General features: G+C 39.8%; 1 protein-coding gene across 1 annotated transcript in view; it reads right to left on the reverse strand.

The window, feature by feature from the left end:
- Positions 1 to 20,237, reverse strand: part of CEP78 (centrosomal protein 78) — a 32,418-nt gene that overhangs the window by 3,446 nt on the left and 8,735 nt on the right. The window contains exons 7-13 of the mRNA XM_049769768.1: positions 17,474 to 17,538; positions 16,740 to 16,851; positions 11,717 to 11,846; positions 8,676 to 8,721; positions 5,926 to 6,054; positions 2,877 to 2,954; positions 1,312 to 1,478 (exon numbers count right to left, since the gene is read on the reverse strand). Coding sequence (XP_049625725.1) covers positions 1,312 to 1,478; positions 2,877 to 2,954; positions 5,926 to 6,054; positions 8,676 to 8,721; positions 11,717 to 11,846; positions 16,740 to 16,851; positions 17,474 to 17,538 — 727 coding nt within the window. The remainder of the gene's footprint in view (positions 1 to 1,311; positions 1,479 to 2,876; positions 2,955 to 5,925; positions 6,055 to 8,675; positions 8,722 to 11,716; positions 11,847 to 16,739; positions 16,852 to 17,473; positions 17,539 to 20,237) is intronic.

The raw sequence follows: 20,237 nt of genomic DNA on the forward strand, positions 1-20,237 counted from the left end.
TATTTAAACACCGTGATTACAAATATAATTGTAGTTGTATGATTACAGTCATGTAAAGAACACCCCCCTTCACCAGTGCAGGATTCCCACCACCCATTTCCCAGATCTATCTACTTCCCATCCCACCCACACCTGTACTCGAGACAGGCTTTCTTTTTCCCTCATTCATTCACATTGTTATGATAGTTTTCAGTGTAGTTATTTCTCTAACTACACTTATCACTATGTGGTGAGTTTCATGTCATGAGCTGCACCTACATGGGAAGATGGGGGAAATAAGGGTTGGGACTGAGGCAGTAAAATATTAGAAATGAGATTTGTAGGGCAGTATCAAGGTCACAATAGGCTTCCCCCCTCCCTCCGTCCTCCAGGGGGGAGGTGCATGGGGAGGAGGGCAGGCAGACATTTGGCCTCCGGTTTTCTCTTTGATTCTGGAGACCAGCTTTTGCCAGGTATGGGGTTTGGGGAGGCCCCATACCGAAGCCCTTCTCCCTCGCCTGGGGAATGCTGGGAGGCTTGGCAGGCCCCCAGCCATCCTTGTCTTTTTCCCCTTACTCCAGGCCTTCCCTGGGTGCCAGCTCAGATGGCCAGAAGTGGGTTCAGGTGGACTCTTAGTGGTCCTCAGGCTTCCCCCCTCCCTCCGTACTCCAGGGGGGAGGTGCATGGGGAGGAGGGTGGCAGACATCTGGCCTCCAGTTTCTTCTTTGATTCTGGAGACCACCTGAATGTTTTTAATTATTATTCGTTCTAATGGAATTTCTATGAAAAGTTTGTCATTGCAGCACTCTGAAAAATTTAATTTCTATCATTCAAAAATCAATCACTTGGGACAGAGATAAGAGTATAGGGGAAAAGTACTTGCCTTGCATGTGGCCAACCCAAAAATGATCACTGAGAGCAGGAGTAAGCCCTAAGCACTCTCTGGTATGGCTCCAAACAGGAAAATAGGCAAATCAATAAAATAAATGAGCTTTACCTGTATTTATATACTAAATATGATTATCAAAGCAATAAAAATTGCTCCTCTTAGCAAACTCATCAAGTCACAAAGGAAAGAATACCTTGGAGAGAAATGTACTAATTCAGGGACCAAAGCAATAACTCAGTGGGTAGGGTGTTTGCCTTGCACTTCGCACTTGGCTGAGCTGCGTTCAACCCCTGGCATTCAATATGGTCCCTCAGAGTATACCAGGAGCAATTTCTGAATGAAGAGCAAGGAGTAACCCATTAGCGACACTCACGGGTGTTGTTTTTGGTTGCTTTGGGAATGGCCCAAAACCAAACGAACAAACAAACAAAAACTATACAAACCCAGCATCTTTAAGGAGATCCAAGAAAGCATGAAATTTCTGGAAAGAACTTTCAATGCTACCCAAAACCTTTTCATCATCCAGAACCATGTTTGTCAATGACTGTGCATGAAGGGCTTCAGACAGAGAGAAATTTATATTTCTTAACTGGGCATTTTCATGTTCAAGCTATAAAAGAAAATTGAAACTATGTGACATCAACTTTAATCAAATGTTCTTAAAGCACAAAATAAAAAATTTTTAAATTAATCTGCAATAAACCTAGAGACAGATTAAAATTTCCTAGATCAGTGGTTGGCAACCTGCGGCTCTCGAGCCTCATGTGGCTCTTTACACTTTTATTTTGGCTCCTCTGTGTGCCGGGCAGCTGCTCCAGGAGTCAGGACTCTGCTTCTAACCTTTGTCAGTGCACACCCTGTCTTTCAAAATAAATTTTAATCGTGGTTTTGGCAAGATTTGGCTCAGTTGAATAAAATAGGTTGCCGACCACTGTCCTAGATGATTTAAATATATCTAATTATTTTATTCACAATTTTTCAAAATACCACATTTCAAATTTTAATTCCTATAAAAGTAACTGATATATCTCACTCTAGCCATTAGAAAATTTATGGTTACCATTAAACTAGAAAATGCAATATACTCTGATGTCAATAAGCCAATAGAATATTGAATGCTAAGGATTAAATGCTAAGGATTAATTTTAGTGAACAAAATGTGTAAATATGAAAGCCCTAAATTATATTCTCCTTGACTTCTCAAGATATTCCTAGGAGTCATTGTTTGTTCTAAATAAAAGCTCAATAGTTAATGGAGATCCTCCATTCAATTTTTATAAAGAACTTAAACAATTCCTCCTGAAATTCACTTTATAGTAATAAACTAAAATTAAACAGAACTTTCTTGCATCTGTCTTGCTCTCAAAGTTAATTACTCTAATTTACATACAATATATGCATATATAATTGTATATTGCATTTCTAGCAGTTTTCTAGTTTCTTATACTTGTTTAGACGAATCACTTTCTAACTCATTGTCAATAAATAGTCTAACAAAAAATCAGCAGTATAAGTGCTTTCTTGAATAAAAACATCTTAAATGACAACGAAGTTAAGGTCACATAAAGAACATAAATACAATCACATTTCTCATTCTAAGATATATGCTTTCTAGGATGAACTAAATGCAGTATGAAACCCATACAGTTTAGTCAATAGAGAGGAGTATTGTGGTCTCTCAAACCAAGGTTTCCATTATTGTATTATTGTTGTATTATATATTGTATTGTAAGTTGTATTATTGTACTTAAAATATAAATTGTGACTTAAAAAATCAAAACAACATAAAGTTTTTTTTTGTTTTTTTTTTGTTTTTGGGCCACACCCTGTGACGCTCAGGGGTTACTCCTGGCTATGCGCTCAGAAGTTGCTCCTGGCTTCTTGGGGGACCATATGGGACGCCGGGGGATCGAACTGCGGTCCATCCTAGGCTAGCGCAGGCAAGGCAGGCACCTTACCTCCAGCGCCACCGCCCGGCCCCATAAAGTTTTATAAAACCCTTACTTACCTCACTGACTCTTTTATCAGCCTTGAGCCTTATTATTCTCTCCTCTTTTAACTGCTTTAGGCATTCCTCCAGTTTTCCCTAGTATGAAGAAACAGAAACATTACAGCTGATTTAAAGTGTCTTATTTGAGACCAGTCAGAAATTAATCTAGATCTTATGACTATAGCCCACACTGCAGTACCTTATGATGCAAATAAATCCAGTCAACAAAATACATGAAAAGAGGTTATAGATTTAATTCAATTTCTCTCTTTCTGAAAGATAATTAAGGAAAAGAAAGGAAAATTCTGTATTTCTTTGCAGGTCCTTTTGTAAGAGAAAGCCCCATTAATACATTTAACACTCCTGAATCATGAAATTGCAGATTCAAGTATATTTTTTAAAAAGCAAATTCTTTAAAGGAATTTTCTATGCCCAGTACTGTTATAGGAGTTTCTTAGGTAAAGTTTAACCACTTGATCATGGAATGCAGAAGGAAAGTACAACTACTGAGTTCTTCTTTAATTCCAAGGCTAAAAAAGCTGATGGAAACAAGATCACTTTGTTAGAAGCCATGTTTCAAGTACAGGAAAATAAATGCATGCCACTCCTGTTCAGAGAGCTAACACACCAAAGCCCCAATATTGAATGGATATTGGCAAACTCACTTGTGATTTTCAAGAACTTGAAGATTCTAAGATCCTTGAAAGTAAAACTTTATGATAAACAAATTTCTAAGATTAGTCTCTAAGATTCGAACTTGCTAAAGTATCCAAACTTCCCAATTATAAAAACATATAGGATACTATTGCTAAGAGATTTTGCAGGTTTGTAATTAAAACCTCTGAAGTTAGCAATGGTAAGATAGGAAAACTATCCCACACAGACATGACCTAAAAATTAAAATAAAGAATGGAGGCTTCTAAAGCTAGGTCTGTTTCCTGACTAACCCTCTGTCTCGCACCTTTGGAAGAAGAACTACATTAATGAGCTACATGAGCTCGGAAGCAGGTTCTTTAGCCATCTGCAAATATCATTAGCTTGACTGCCATTTTGATTCCGTTTTACAAGACTATGGGTATAAAATGCCTTCACGTGACATTCTGACCTTCAACAAAAACAACTGTGAGCTAATAAACTGTTTGCTTATTTGTCTTTTATTGGGGGATGGTGAGGTGGGTAGCAGGACCTACACCTGGCCATATTCAGGATTTAGTCCTGATTCTGGGCTCAACTAAAAAGCAACAGACTGGGCCGGGAAGGTGGCGCTAGAGGTAAGGTGTCTGCCTTGCAAGCGCTAGCATAGGACAGACCGCGGTTCGATCCCCGGGCGTCCATATGGTCCCCCCAAGCCAGGGGCGATTTCTGAGCGCATAGCCAGGAGTAACCCCTGAGCGTCAAACGGGTGTGGCCCAAAAACCAAAAAACCAAAAAAAACAAAAAAACAAAAAAAAGCAACAGACTGTGGCACAGCTCGGGAACTATAACATGGTTCTCAGAGTAGAACCAGGGTTGGCAAAATGCCAATCAAGTTTTTTAACCCCAATATGATCTCTCTGGACCCAACACTGTTTTAAGTTACCACATTCACAATGGGCAACTAATATACTATTTGATGCTAGTTTATTATAAATATATACCATTATTATACAATATTAAATAACAAATACTATAATTTTTTCATGAATAAAATGATCCAAAATATTTTAGTGTGGCTTACTGTAATAAAGAAACATGTACATAATAAAAAATGCATGTCATATTTACTTATTCAAACTTTTAGAAATCAAATTATTTCAATACCTGACTGTGCTGAGGGCTCGTTTCTGGCTCTGTGCTCAGATATCACATATGGAGGACCATATGTGGAGCATATGTTGGCAAGTTCCTTACCTAGTATATGTACTGTATCTCTGATCCTATGATCTTGTCTTTATACTGTAACTTGGTAATGAGCCACTTAAGTACTACAAATTGTATTCATATTTAAATGAAAGGACTATGTAATTTTACCTGATTTATAAACTACCTCTGTGACATGCTATACTTTTCTAGTTATTTCTCCTACCTAAACTTATATCATTAATTTAAGAAAAGAAGACAATCTGGCTCTTTCTTGATATTTGTTTGTTTGGTTTTCTGGGCCACACCTGGTAATGTTCAGGGCTTACTCCTGGCTATGTGCTCAGAAATTGCTCCTAGCTTGGGAACCATATGGGATGCCAGGGATCAAATTGCAGTTCACCTGGGTCAGCTGCATGCAAGGCAAGAGCCCTACCACTGCACTACTGCTCCAGCCCTCTTTCTTAAAATTAATACTTATTTCCACAGTGCTAGAAGAAAATAGTTCTGTATTCTTTCATGCTAAATAAAATTATTCTAAATAATTTTAATATGAAACATCTTTTTTTGTTTTTGTTTTTAGGCATTATGCAGTAATGCTAAGGGTTTACTCCTGGCTCTCAGTTTAGGGATTACTGCTGGTGGGTTCAGGAACTATATGGGGTACTGGGGTTTAAACTCATATTTGGCATGTAAGACAAATATCCTACCCACAGTACTACTGCTCCAGCCCCAAACACGTTTCCTTTAATTTACTATACACTTTAGAAGGGCTGAAGTTTTATGAAAATCTAGAGAAATATGAGAAGAAATGTATGTTTAAGAGAGAACATGGACTTCTCAGAGTGAGAAAAATCCCAGAGTATTACATTTTACTTAAAACCAACGTTCTATTTTCCTTTGTATAATAAAAATTCAGTAGGACCCATTGACTTCTTAATCTACCTAAAAGCACCGATTCAGCTGACTATCACCATTAAGAACTTCCCTTCTTGAGATTAAGATACTTGATCTTAATCTCCCTGAATCTTGCATTCTGAAGATTTCAACGAAAGAGAATCTATCACATCACACATTTTGGCTTTCATTTCCTGGAGTTTAAACTTTTGTCTTTTACTTTGGTCTAGGTTCCAGAACCTTTCAAGGGATAGAGTCTGGACATCATGTGTCTGCCAGTAAACCTGGAATCTGAAACATCATCAATTCTAGGTAAAGTGGCAGCTTTTACCTGCAATGCTTCTTGTTTCACACCGGTGATCAAAGATTCCTCTTGCACACCGTCAGACAAACTGTCAGTCTCCTCAACTTCTGAAGAGGAAGGGCTCTCTAACGTCACAGTCACCGGGAAGCGCGACTGCTTAAACAAGAGGAAAATTGTAGGAGAGGGAAGATAAAGTAGACAGCAAATATCAAATAACAACACTGACCTTTCTGAAATGTCCAATCAATTCAGAGACACACCCTTCACTAGTGCTTAAGTCTAAATAAAATAATAACCATTCACTCTCGCTTTACAATTGAGAACTGTTCTGGTTGGGGTTACTATTAGGAACTGTCTGTTTTATTATATGTAGCTCCCATAAGCCAACTGAGAGTCCAGATATCTTTTTCTCAGAAAAACTTTCACAGTAGATAGCACCAAAGTCTAGAAGAAAATGTAGCTTTTCAGCTTAAGCAGAAAAAAAAAAGGTGTAATTTTTGTCATTTGTAACTAATTGGATGAAACTAAAGAGGAATGTCTCTAAAGGGAAGACAGATTTTACAAGAATGTGGATTATAAAGAAGCAGCAAAGGAAAAGACAAAAGCAAACTGAGGCACTCAGAATGCAGAGAAGAGGTCCACCAAGTAGAGGAAGAGTACGAAAAGAGAGTGGAGTACCCAGAATCAATAGAGGGTGGTCACGATGCTTTGGCAGTTAACTGTGAGACATAGAACTTCTACTCCCAACACAGCGGTGTGGTGAACTGATTTCAATAAAAAAACCTACCCACCCCCAGACCAAAAAGGAAAAGCACTTTTCAGGAGGAAAAGACACTAGCGAAGGACTAATAAAGAAAGATGAAAGAATTATAAAGTCAACTGTTATTATTGAAATTTATGATATTTTAAATTTTATAACTGGTTTATAACAAATGATTTTGTGTGGGGGTGGAAAGTTTTAAAAGAAGTCCACCCTATCTGCACTTGGGATGACTTCCTATTCCATTCAACCTAAAAATTGCAAATTATAAAAACTCCTTGTAGCCATATTGATACCATTTATACCCCCTAATGTCCTTACTATATACTCAACTTCCCTCAATGTAACCATGGTGTACTCCTGATGTCCTCACTGTACTTTAGTCCCTCCTACTTGTAGTTGTACTTGACGCCATAATGTACACATGTGCCCCCACAATGGTAACAGTTCTGAGAGGATTAGAAGGATGATCATCTGAGATGATCCTCATGAATCAGAAGGATGATCTAGCAGAAATGATTATAAAATGGCTTGTGAGACCACTGCTCTCTGCTGCCGTTCTTAAGACACCCTTGTGTCTGGACTGAACTCACTGGTGTGAATAAACCTCTTCATGGTCTCCTGTCATGGATTGTTTCAGTGTGCTTGATTAAGTGAACACCCATTACAACATTTCAACATACTTAAAGTATGTAAAAAACACCTGATGATTTAAAAATAAGTCACTTTTACATATAACTCACATACTCATTCCCAAAACTCTGCTTATCATCCTAACCCCAAAGCTAATGTTGGAATAAATACAACACTACTTTCCAATGGACAATCAGGTTCGTCAGTTCCATCATTACTGAAATAGTGTTGAATATGGCAGTTCCAAAACTGAAAAATTGAGGGGTCAGAGCACACGTCTTGTGTGAGATCTTGAGCATATAAAAAATAATATAATTGGAATATAATAAATAAATAAATAAATAAATAAATAGTAGTAAAATTTAACCTGGTCATAAACAGTACAGAAAGAAAAGTCTATAATTGGGGACTGGGAAGATCAATCAAGTGGGGGAACACATGCCTCATACATATCATGAGGGTGAGCTCTGTCCTCAGCAGTGACAGTCCCCCAAATGACCTCCATAAGAACACATATCCCCAGAGATCAAGCTTTGCCCAGTGTGTCCTGGGCTCACCCTAAATTGCAGCACTGCCAGATAGTCCCTGTTCAGAAAAAAAAAAAAGCAAAAGTGTTCGGGGCAAACCACTGTACTGGGTAGGGAACTGAGCAGAGAGCAAGAGAGCAACACCACGCTTTTTCTCGAAGTCTTGAGACTTGAGTCCGTTGTAAAAGGGGGTTCCCTTGGGGGCTTCCCTCATCAGTCAGCAGTTAAGAGTGAGGGCCAGAAGATGCAATGCTAGGAAGGAACCAAGTTGTGTGCAGGATAAGCATAAGCCTTTCCCCTGTCCAGTGCTCTGGCCCTGCAATGACACAATAACTGGTAGGACTGGCTGGTCAGCTCCCAGGCCAGCAGTAGTATGAAGGAAAAAGAGATGGGCCTCAGAAAACAAGAGCTTTTCAGCTTGGGACCTTGCTTCCACTTTAGGAATTGAAACATACATTAGCCCCAAACAAAATGTCTGAGAAACACATTTAAGTCTGATAGCTCTCAAGTGTTAAAACTGTGAGAAGTGCACATTAAATTCCTTTCACAAAACATGATTTGGAGGCTAGAAAAAGGCTTGCTTGTGCATACATGAAAGCACACACCATGTGCTCTATTCACAGAATAACAGGTCGCATCAGCACAGTAGTTCAACAAGTTTTACTTACTTATTTGTGAGATTTGGACCATACCTAGCAGTTCTCAGGGACTATTTCTGGCTCTACACTCAAAAAGTGGTGACGCTCAAGGGGCCATATGAGGTGCCAGGGGCTAGAGGGCAAGCACTTTAACTCCTGTACCTTCTCACTCTACATATTACATAACCCCTACCTATTACAAATATGAGCACTACATACCTGCAACTGAGTATATGCATCATGAGTTTTTGTTGATGGAAAGCCCCTAGAAAGATATAAACATTAATGTCAATATTTACGAGTTAATTCCACTTAAAATGTTTACTATAGGGGCCGGGCGGTGGTGCTAAAGGTAAGGTGCCTGACTTGCCTGCGCTAGCCTTGGACGGACCGAGGTTCGATCCCCCCGTGTCCCATATGGTCCCCCAAGCCAGGAGCAACTTCTGAGCACATAGCCAGGAGTAACCCCTGAGCGTTACCGGGTGTGGCCCAAAAAAAAAAAATGTTTACTATACAAAACATCCACAGAGAATTATGTACAAAATAAATAAATATGAAGACCTGAAAGACTCTGCTACGTAGAAAACTGAAGTTATTAAACTGGCTTTGTTGTAAACTCTGAATTGATGAAAGAAAATTCCTATGGTTAGGGAAATTTAGATTTCTCATCTAATGTCCACTAAATGGTGATTCTACTCATTGAGTCCTTATGAGTAAGATGAAGCAGATATACTAAGTCACAAACATCAACTAAAGTAAGATGTTGTGCTTGGGGCTGGAGAGATAGCATGGAGGTAAGGCATTTGCCTTTCATGCAGAAGGTTATCAGTTCGAATCCCGGCGTCCCATATGGTCCCCCGTGCCTGCCAGGAGCAATTTCTGAGCATAGGGCCAGGAGTAAACCCTGAGCACTGCCGGGTGTGACCCAAAAACCACCAAAAAAAAAAAAAAAGATGTTGTGCTTAATGTATCAGTAATAATTCATATCACTGTAAAATAATCTTTGTTCAATGAAAATTATCAACAGCAAATTAATGTGAGAAATTGAACAGATATTCTGCAACTAATAAAAGTTCATTTCCTGATCTTGAATCAATTCTCTCTTTTTATATTTTATGTTTGGGGACTACACCCAGTGGTATTCAAGGTTTACTCCTGCCTATGCTCAGGGATCACTCCTGAAGGGACTGGAGGTCCATAATGAATTGCTAAAAATTGAGTATGTGTCGGCTGCATGCAAGGCAAGAAGTACCTTACTATAATTCTATACTGTACTATACCTGTACTATAATTCTAGCCCCTCAGTTATATTTTAACAACTGCTAATGCTAAATTTCTTCAATATAACCAAATGCATACTTGAGACTAAACCTAACAATCTAATTCATTCTGTCCAATTTTATGAGAAACCTCTGTAATAAAAAAAATCACTATGAACAGCTAGCTATCCACTAGTTGACTTGTGAAAACTAATTCAATTGGATTCACTCTCTTAGACCCACTAAAACATGGGCTAGGTTAAATGACTGCATCAGTCTATTCCAAGCTTTTCATCCATTCTGCACTAAGCCATTTCCCTAAAATGCTTCCTTAGCCCATTCTTACCTAATCAAACTTCACACTATTTGTAAGGCTTGATAGATCCACCTATATTTTCTAAAATATCATTTATTTAAGCATCATAATTACAAAATTGTTCATGATTTTCAAATGATGTATACCACCCTTCACCAGTACACATTTTCTGTCACTATGTCCCCAATTTCCCTCCCACCCTTCCCTCTGCCAACCCCTGGTCAAACATTTTCCCCTCTCCTTCCTTACTCCTTCTCTCTTTTCTCTCTCCTCTCTCTCTTCTTCTCTCTCTCTCCTCTCTCTCTCTTCCTCTCTCTCCTCTCTCTCTCTTCTCTCTCCTCTCTCTCTTCTTCTCTCTCTCTCCTCTCTCTCTTCCTATCTCTCCTCTCTCTCTTCCTCTCTCCTCTCTCTCTCTCTCTCTCTCTCTCTCTCTCTCTCTCTCTCTCGCCCTCCCTCCCTCCCATTTTTGCCTTTTTTGACACTGGTTTGCAGGTCCATGTATATCACTCAGCACCATTTTTGTCCAGAGTGATCAGTCCCAACTATCACTGTCATAGTGGAGCCTTCTCTTCCCTAACTGCAATCCCAGTTCTCTGTTGCAAGCTTCCTGCTATGGACTAGTCCTTCTGGCCCTCATCTCTATTGTCTCTGGATATTACTACCATACTATCTTTTATTTTTCTTATATCCCACAAATGAATAAAATTAGTCTATGTCTATTCTTCTCTCTGATTCATTTCACTCAGCATAACACTAATAATAAAAAGCCAGACTCTAGAAACAACCAAGATGCCCTTAAACAGATGAATGGCTAAAGAAACTGTGGTACATATACACAATGGAATATTATGCAGCCACCAGGAAAGATGAAGTCATAAAATTTTCCTATACATGAATGTACATGGAATCTATTATGCTGAGTGAAATAAGTCAGAGGGAGAGATAGACACAGAATAGGCTCGTTTATCTATGGGTTTTAAGAAAAATTAAAAGACATTACTATAATAAGGCCCAGAGACAATAGAGTTAAGGGCTGGAAGGACCGGCTCACAATTTGAAGCTCAAGGCAAAGAGTGGTGAATGCTGTTAAGGAAATAACTACACTACAATTAGCATGACAATTTAAAAAAAAATGAGAGAAGTAGAATGCCTGTCGTGAATACAAGCAGGGGTAGAGGAGGAGGGGGAGCACTGGTGGTAGGAATGTTGCACTGATGAAGGGAGGTATTCTGTTTATGATTGAAACCCTACTACAAACATACTTATAATCATGGTGCTTAAATAAATACATAAATTTTAAAAAGAAAGTTTCTCATCTGCAGATCTGTCTTTATGTCTCTTGTCTGTCTGTGTTTCTCTCCCCCACCCCTTCTCGCATACAGAGGGAATGTACTGAGAATCTCACACATGCAAAGCAAGTACTGTCCTGTTAAGTAACATCATTTTCTCTGAGATCATTTTAAGTTCCTGGACCCACACAGGGTTAGCATCTTTTGCAATGACAGGAAATAATTTGAAACCCCCAACTACTACTACTTTTTGCTTTTTCTCCTTCAAGGACTTATTAGACAGAAATATGTGTGGGTGCTCCAATTTCCTCCACAGAAGCCATCAGCTACTGCCTACACACTGGAAGTTCCAAATAAAGAATGCTCAAAGAGCAGACAGAAAATACAAACATCTACCTATTCCTTTGTGCACGCAGTGCCGTGCGCCAGGGCAGGAAGCCGGACACACCAGGAGGTAAGGGCTCAGGATAATAATCTTTTCCAGCGCATTTTCTTCCATTACTTGTGGATTTCTTGGAGGCCAATCCTAGGTTTGGGAAAGCATTCAAAGAATCAAGATGCACTAAACACTGATGTAGCCATGATCACATGGATGCACTGTAAAGCAAAAAAACACAAACCAGCACTTGACAGAGAGGCTGTAGCTTTGAAAACCCCTGTTTGGGGAGAGGGTCTGCAAGAACTACAGGAGTTGAGGGTGCAGGCAAGTTGTCTCTGATCCTTGGAATGATATGCCTTCTGACACTAGCTGGTGGAGCCCTGAAGGCGCTCTATTATGCATGACAAGTTGGCCCTGGAGGTTACAACCACCAGAGGGGCCTAATCAGTACAGCATACTCAGATCCTTTCATGAATGTCCACAGACGGCTGAGAACTGCCAGGAGAGGTTCCTGGCCCTCAAACCACTTGGGAGGCCCCACAATAAAATCGATTTACTTTAGAGGTATTTTTACAAAGGGCAGCAAAGTTTGTTTTTGATCTTTGGTTTTTTTGGTCACACCCAGCAGCACTTGGGTTATTTCCTAGCTCTGAGCTCAGAAATCACTCCTGGCAGGTTTAGAAGACCATGAGGGTTGCCAGCCATTGAACCCAGGTTGGCCGCGTGCAAGATAAATGTCCTACCCACAGAAGTTAGCAATGTTTCAAGAACTAAATTCTTCAGGTTTAGTTAGTTTTGCTAATTTGTTTAAAAGACTGGATTCAACAATACAGCAAGCAGGTGGGTACTTGCCTTGCATGCAGTCAACTTGAGTTTGATTCCCCCAAACATGGCCAGGAGTGATTCCTAAGAGAAGAGCCAGAAATAAGCCCTGAGCCCCATTTGGTGTGGTGCCCTATGCCACACCAAAAAACAAGCCAAGCCAGGCGTGCTGGTGTGCGCCTGTAGTCCCAGCTACTCGGGAGGCTGAGGCCGGAGGATCACTTGAGTCCAGGAGTTCTGGGCTGCAGTGCGCTATGCCAGGGTGTCCGCACTAAGTTCGGCATCAATATGGTGACCCCCCCCCCCCCCCCGAGAGCGGGGCACCGCCAGGTTGCCTAAGGAGGGGCAAACCGGCCCAGGTCGGAAACAGTAGGTCAAAGCTTCCGTGCTGATCAGTAGTGGGATTGTGCCTGTGAATAGCCACTGAACTTCAGCCTGGGCAACATAGTGAGACCCTATCTCTTAAAAAAAAAAAAAAAAAATCCTGTCTGCTAAAATCTATTAGTGATGCATAGGTCATGCAAAAGCCCACAGGTACATGAAAAACAGAGATTCACTTATAAGGAAAATAGAAACTTAAACCACATTTGCTACCATTTCACAATAAGAATAGACTGAAAGGGGCTGGAGAGACACTGCACAGCAGTAGGGCCTTGCATGACCATGGTTCGATTCCGGGCATCCCATATGGTCCCCCAAGCCTGCTAGGGGCGATTTCTGAGTGCAGAGCCAGAAATAATCCCTAATTACTGCTGGGTGTGACCCCAAAACAAAACAAAACAAACAAAAACAATAAAACAAAAAAGAAAGTCTGGGGAAAAATGTGGAAAAAACAAATGCTGGTATGAGTAGGAAGAAAGCAAAACTGACACGTTGATGAGAAGCAAACAGGTACACCCTCCCTCTACTAAACAGAGTAATTATAAAATTATCACTGAGTACTGAAGATGTTGTTCAGAAGTAGAGTACTTATACAGGTGTGAGGCCTTGGACCTGATCCCTGGCACAGAGAAGGAAAAAAAAAACTTATCTCTAACATAGTTGGCATGTTCTTTTGAACAGAGGTGCCGAGTTCAAGACCAGTTATTGCATTGGCGGGTACTGCCATGAGTACCTTCAGACCTGCATAGTTGGGCAGAATATCACAGAAATAGTCCAGGTTCCCTGGGCACTGGTGATGACTACTACACTAAGAATATCCTCCAAACATCCATGACTTTTTTTTTTGAGGGGAGCCAGATTTTGGTGCCAAACCTGACTATACTTAGGGCTTCTGGCTCTGCACTCAGGGATCACACTCCTGGCAGTCTCAGGGGACTACATGTGGTACAGGGATCAAACCCTAGTTAGTCCCATGCAAGGCAACCTTACACTACTGCATTCTGTACTATTGTCGTGGACTAAGTCATGCCTTTCTTCACAACATGAATGGAGCTTGAAGTGATTTTATTAAATAAGCCAGAGAGTAAATGATTATCAGTTGTTTTCCACTCATGTGTAGAAATGACTAATCAAATTGAATTAGCAAAACATACAAAAAATAACTCTTAGAGAAAGGAGAGACAGAAAAGGAGTTAAGGCATTTAATGCCTTGCACATAGCTGACCCTAGTTTATTCCCGGCAACACATATGGCCCCATATGCATTGTCAGGTTTGATCCCTGAGCAAAGAGACTGGAGTAAACCTTGAGGACAACTGGATATGGCCATAAAACTAAAAAAGAAAAAAAAAAAGTAGAATATAGTAAATAAGACTTTGGGGCCAGAGATAGAGTGAGGCACTTGTCTTACATAGAGCTGACCTGGGTTCAGTTCCCAGCATCACAAATGCTCTCTAGAGCTACTTCAGGTGTGATTGTGAGCATAGGGCCATGAGTAAGTCCCAAGCACTGTGGGATATGACTCATTCCTCCACTCTTCCCACCCAAATAATTTAACTCAGACTGTGAAAACTAGGTTTGTTCAGGGAAAATGGAATTGGGGGGGGGGGGGGGGGAATCTTACTAATGTGTCCTGGTCCTGGAATCAAGGCTCTGGTGTAGAGTGAATCCTATACACATAGAGGTATGAAACTATTATACCAAAATTGAATAATATTGTAAAACCACTAGCAATTAATAAAACTGGGCTTTAAAAATAATATGAAAATATTTCAGCTTCAAAATTTTCAGGTACTCATAAGACATTCAGATTTGACTAAATTCACACTTTTATTTTGGTTTGGTTTTTGGATCACACTCAGCCATGCTCAGAGCACAGGGGTCACTCTCAGTGTCTCTTGAAGGTGCCAGGGACTGTGTCTGGACCCAGTCTTGCCTAAAAAGCACATGCTGAGCCCTTTGAGCTATCTCTCTGATCTCAATCATTCTTTTTGTTTGATTGGTTGGTTTTGGACCACACGAGTGGTGCTCAGGATTTACTCCTGGCTCTGAATTCAGGATCAATTCTGGTGGGCACACAGGAAGTAGGGGAGAATATATGGGTACTGGTATCAGACCCAGCTTGGCTGCAATGCAAGGCAAGTGCCTTACCTATAATACTGTTCTGGACTACCCCTTATTCCTTTTATTTGGGGTGGTGAGGGTTGAGCCACACTTGCTGGTGCTCAGGGCTTACTTCTGTCCTTGCACTCAAGAATCACTTTTGAATAGCTCTGGAGATCATATGGGATGCCAGGGATTAAACTTGGTTCAGCTATATCAAGGCAAGTGCCTTAACCACTCACTGTGCTAGTGTTCTGGTTCTCTCATTTACTCTTATGAAGAAGTTATTTGTGACCAAAGATGATATTTACAGGTATTTTAGAAACAATACAAAAATTTAGTAGAGTTAGATTAATGCAAATTTACATAGCCAGAATTATGCTACTTATATGCTATTATTTCAGAAAAGATTTATAAACAAAACCTTTTAGATGTATAGCTTAATTAAAAATTCCCATTAACTATTATGTGAAAAATCAAACACTATATAGCAGCTTCTTGAGATTTTTTTTTCTTGGCCATTCCAGTGGTTAAACCTAGGGTTTCACATATGCTTAATAAGTATTTCACTGTTGAACTATATCCATAATCTGAAAATTTCTTTCCCAGAATTCATTTGAGGACAGAGGAGACAGCGTTCAGAAGGCTGAAGTACATTCCTGACAAGTGCACAGTCCAAAGGAAAGACCGCTGGCACAACTGTCCATCCTCACAGTCCTCTAATGCTGTAGAGACCAAGCTATGTGACCACAAGTTAAGCAGTTAATTTATCTGAATACGGGCCTGGAGAGATAGCACAGCGGTGTTTGCCTTGCAAGCAGCCGATCCAGGACCAAAGGTGGATGGTTCGAATCCCAGTGTCCCATATGGTCCCCTGTGCCTGCCAGGAGCTATTTCTGAGCAGAGAGCCAGGAGTAACCCCTGAGCACCGCCGGATGTGGCCCAAAAACCAAAAACCAAAAAAAAAAAAAAAATTTATCTGAATACAAGTTAATCAACTGAGCAGATTAGCCCCTGCACCCCCAAGCACTGCAGAGGAGTATCTCCTCAGTTGGTCCCACCACGTTATTTCTAGGGTTAATTAATTTGTTTCCAGTACTCTCTAATGAGAATATTTTATATTTCGTGTCTTCTTGGTGAAATGGTATTGGAACTTCGGTGATGGAGTGGATGATTCTAAATCATGCTAATCAAGGTAGGAAGAAAATAGTAATTCTTCACTAGTAAGAAGCAAAGGATTACCTGATTCAATACTTTAGGTAAGAATATGAAAGAAAATAAGGAGCTGAAGAGATACTACTGTGGATGGATGAGGCGTGTGCTTTGCATGTAGATGCCCTAGTTTCAAGCCCTAGCACCACTATGGCTCCTGAGCACTGCTGTATTGTATATGGTAAAAAACAAAATCAAAAGAGATTTTTAAAGACTAAAGAAATAAAAGGAATAAAATTAAAATGGCAAAAATTCATTTTTATATCTTAAAAGGATAATTCTTCAGGAAAAAAAATCAATCAGGAACAATGCTAATACTTGAAAGCATTACCAAAATTGTTGTAAAAATGCAGCCAAAGCCCCAAATGCAAACTATTAGAATTATTAAAACCAGAAAATGTATATATAAGCAATGCAACACAAGCTATAATTTGATTAACTGAAAAGGAAAATTCCAGCATTCTTTCATTAAATTCATTTATTATATCTACATAAAAATTTACTATTTCTCAAAAACAGTTACCTATTCGTATAGTGGCTTTTCCTTTTCGGCCACTTCCCAAAATTATAGTTCTCTTTTTCTGTCTAGTAGTTTTCAATTGCTCCTTTGTTGATGGAGAAGTTATCCATTGGTACTAGAAAAGAAATAGTAAATTCCATGTCAGCTGAAGGTAACTGAGGAAAGTTGGTATTGACTGGAAACTAAGATATTCTAAGTTAAAAAAAAGTTCACAATTTGAATTTCTAGTGCCCCAGATTAACAAATCACACGATACTTTAAATATCAGAGTAAAAAAAAAAAAAAGAGACAGTTCAGCCAGCAAGAATGAACGCTGCATGCAAAAAAATCTGAGTTCAATCCTTAAAACTGCATGGTCCGCAATTACTGCAAAAAGTGACCTCCCAGGGCCAGAGAGATAGCACGGAGGTAAGGCGTTTGCCTCTCATACAGAAGGTCAGTGGTTCGAATCCCGGCATCCCATATGGTCCCCTGAGCCTGCCAGGAGAGATTTCTGAGTGTAGAGCCAGAAGGAACCCCTGAGCACTGCCGGGTGTGACCCAAAAACCAAAAAAAAAAAAAGTGACCTCCCAGCAAAGGTGACTAGAGCTCCAACTATAAAAGTAAACATCAGAAGAGCAACTTGATTTTAAATGAAAACAATTTAACATAAAAGTGCCTTGCCCATTTCATTTCACTTTAAAAAAGAAAGTAGGCACTAAAGTAAAATTCTTGTTATAGAATAAACAATATTATACCTCTGACTTGGCACTCCTTCCATTCTGAAGAACCATTTTGATGACTGTTTGCATCACAGAATGATCTAAAGTAGAACAGAAATCAAAATTATAGCCAGTTTCTCAGTAAGTGGGCATTTCCATTTAAACACAACACCAATTAATAACTCATTTTCCTATTAAATTAAGTATGTGATCCACATTATACAATTCAACTATTTCTGCAGCCACACTGGGCAGAGGTTCACACAGTACACAGTGAAAGAGGGAATACTGAGGCCCAGGTTTGATTTCCAGCACCAAAGTAAAACAAACAGGGGTGTTACCTTGCACAATTCTCTGGGATGGCAATTTTAGCTGAAACAAAGACCAAATATAAAACATTGAATCAAAAGTGGCTTTGAGTACTTTTTTTTTTTTTTTTTGGTTTTTGGGCCACACCCGGTAATGCTCAGGGGTTGCTCCTGGCTTGGGGGACCATATGGGACACCGGGGGATCGAACCGTGGTCCGTCCAAGGCTAGCGCAGGCAAGGCAGGCACCTTACCTTTAGCGCCACCGCCCGGCCCCGGCTTTGAGTACTTTTGCACAGAAAAAAAGAACCTGTGCATTGCCCAGACACTTAAGTCCTGACAATTCGTCAAAACTAGTACTTTCTTCATTCCCTTTCTATAGTCAATGGTATCACTTAGTGCTCATCCTCCAGCTCTTACTTTTATTGCAGTTTCCTTCAGATACAAACTAATGAATCTGCAGATTGTGTTAGCTAGTGTCTGAAAATACAACAAAAATGAGCAAACTCCAACTTTTCTTACTAAGATAAGCTAAAGCTCTATCTGTATTTGAATGATTTTAAAAGGTGTGTTAGGGTTGGAAAGATAGAACAGTGGTAGAGCATTTGCCTTGTAGGCAGCCTCTCCAGGACTGACGGTGGTTCAATCCCAAAATCTCATATGGTCCCCCATGCCTGACAGGAGCGATTTCTGAGCGCAGAACCAGGAGTAACCTCTGAGCATCACCGGGTGTGACCCAAAAACCAAAAAAAGAAAAAAAAAAAAAAAAAAAAAAGAAAAAAGGTGTCTGTTTGCCATGGCTGTCTTGGTCCAGATACGTTAGAGAATTTTTCGGAATTCTCTCAAGAAAATGTGTGCAGAGTCAGCGAATTATGAATGACAGGAGCCACATGCAGTTGTGTGGAAGAACAATGTTCTGGTTTATTAAACAAATATTGGGGTATATATGGAGGATTTTTGGCAATCACAGTTTTTTATGGTATGTAAAAAAAAAAAGCTCTCATTTTTTTTCTTAGCATAAAAAAATCCATCTACCATCTTACCTGTCCCCTTTCCTCTTTATCCTATTTTTATACTTCTTCCTATTATTCAAATTTATATAACTTTCTCTTACCTAAATTTCTCCAATAGACTGTAAATTCAATAAAGAGAAGACTTATTGATCTTCTTCAGTTCTTTTTATTTTCTATTTGGTTTTTGAGCTACACCTAGGCTTACTCCTGGCAAAACCCTGGGGATCATATGTGTACAGGGGATCAAAACAGGATTGGCTGAGTAGAGGTAAACACCTTTACTGATATACCAACTCTCTGGCCCTATCTGACTCACTTCTCTATCTCTAGTGCCTAAAGCTGCTGTGGACCAAATTTTGTTTGCAGTCTACAGCACCTGCAAACAAATCCTTCGTGGAGTTCGGGAAAAATTCCACGGGAAAAGGTGGGCACACGGAACGGCTAATGACGGAAAATATATTGTAGAAATGAATGAAACCACACAGATAGTATGGGAACTCCATTCCAAGAACGAAGACAAATTTATTTTTTAAGCCGGCAGCTTTTAAAAGGTAGAGGCAGGAAGGCAGATGTAAATTCTAGGCATCAAAGAGGCTGGGAGAAGAATGGAAAGACCCTGGCTAGATTAGCATATTAAAGAGCTGAATACTGAAGGTGAAAAAGACAGCTTGTTTTGGGTTCGCTTTGATTTGGGTAAAACAGAAGGAAAAAGTAATAGTGAGGAATGTATCAGAGTTTGGGGGGGGGGGGAGTGAAAATTACTTTATTTTGAGCTAAGTAATGGAAAAACCTGAATTTAGGCGCCAAGGTAGAAAAATTACAGGGAGCTATTAAGTGGGAGATTTTTTGGCGAGATTAGTACTGTCCTTTGTTGTAGGAAGAAATTACTAAGGCCTGATTTCTAATAAAGGTTTAAAATAAAGAGAGAGATAGTTACAGCCACATATTTAGAATTATTGCCAAACCCTCCACGCAAAGGGTCAAGTGATTTTGACTACTCTAAGCGGGCCTTTTTGGCAATTAATTCCTTTTCAGGAGGACACTACACTATTTGGTGTGTTCTTCTCCTGAGTGGGAATGTGGCATAAAGCCATGTCTGAAACACAGAAAAAATAAAAATTATCATTAAAGGGACTGGAGCAGTGGCACAGAGCGTAAGACATCTGCCTTGCACGCGCTAGCCTAGTACAGACCGCGGTTTGATCCCCTGGCGTACATATGGTCCCCTAAGCCAAGAGGGATTTCTGAGTGCACAGCCAGGAGTAACCCCTCAGTGTCACTGAGTATGGCCCAAAATCAAAAAAAAAAAAAAAAAAAAGATCATTAGAACTGACCAATGACTCTTTGTAAAAAAAATTCAGCAGTTCCTTAATAAGAAAATAATGCTTTTCTAAAAAAAGCCTTATAATTTAGTCAAAGTAGCAGCTAGCCAAAAGCAACTTACAAGGACAACTCATTTTAATTAGTGAACTATTTGGTA

The sequence above is a fragment of the Suncus etruscus genome, chromosome 3, assembly GCF_024139225.1.
Source record: "Suncus etruscus isolate mSunEtr1 chromosome 3, mSunEtr1.pri.cur, whole genome shotgun sequence".
Classification (NCBI taxonomy): domain Eukaryota; kingdom Metazoa; phylum Chordata; class Mammalia; order Eulipotyphla; family Soricidae; genus Suncus; species Suncus etruscus.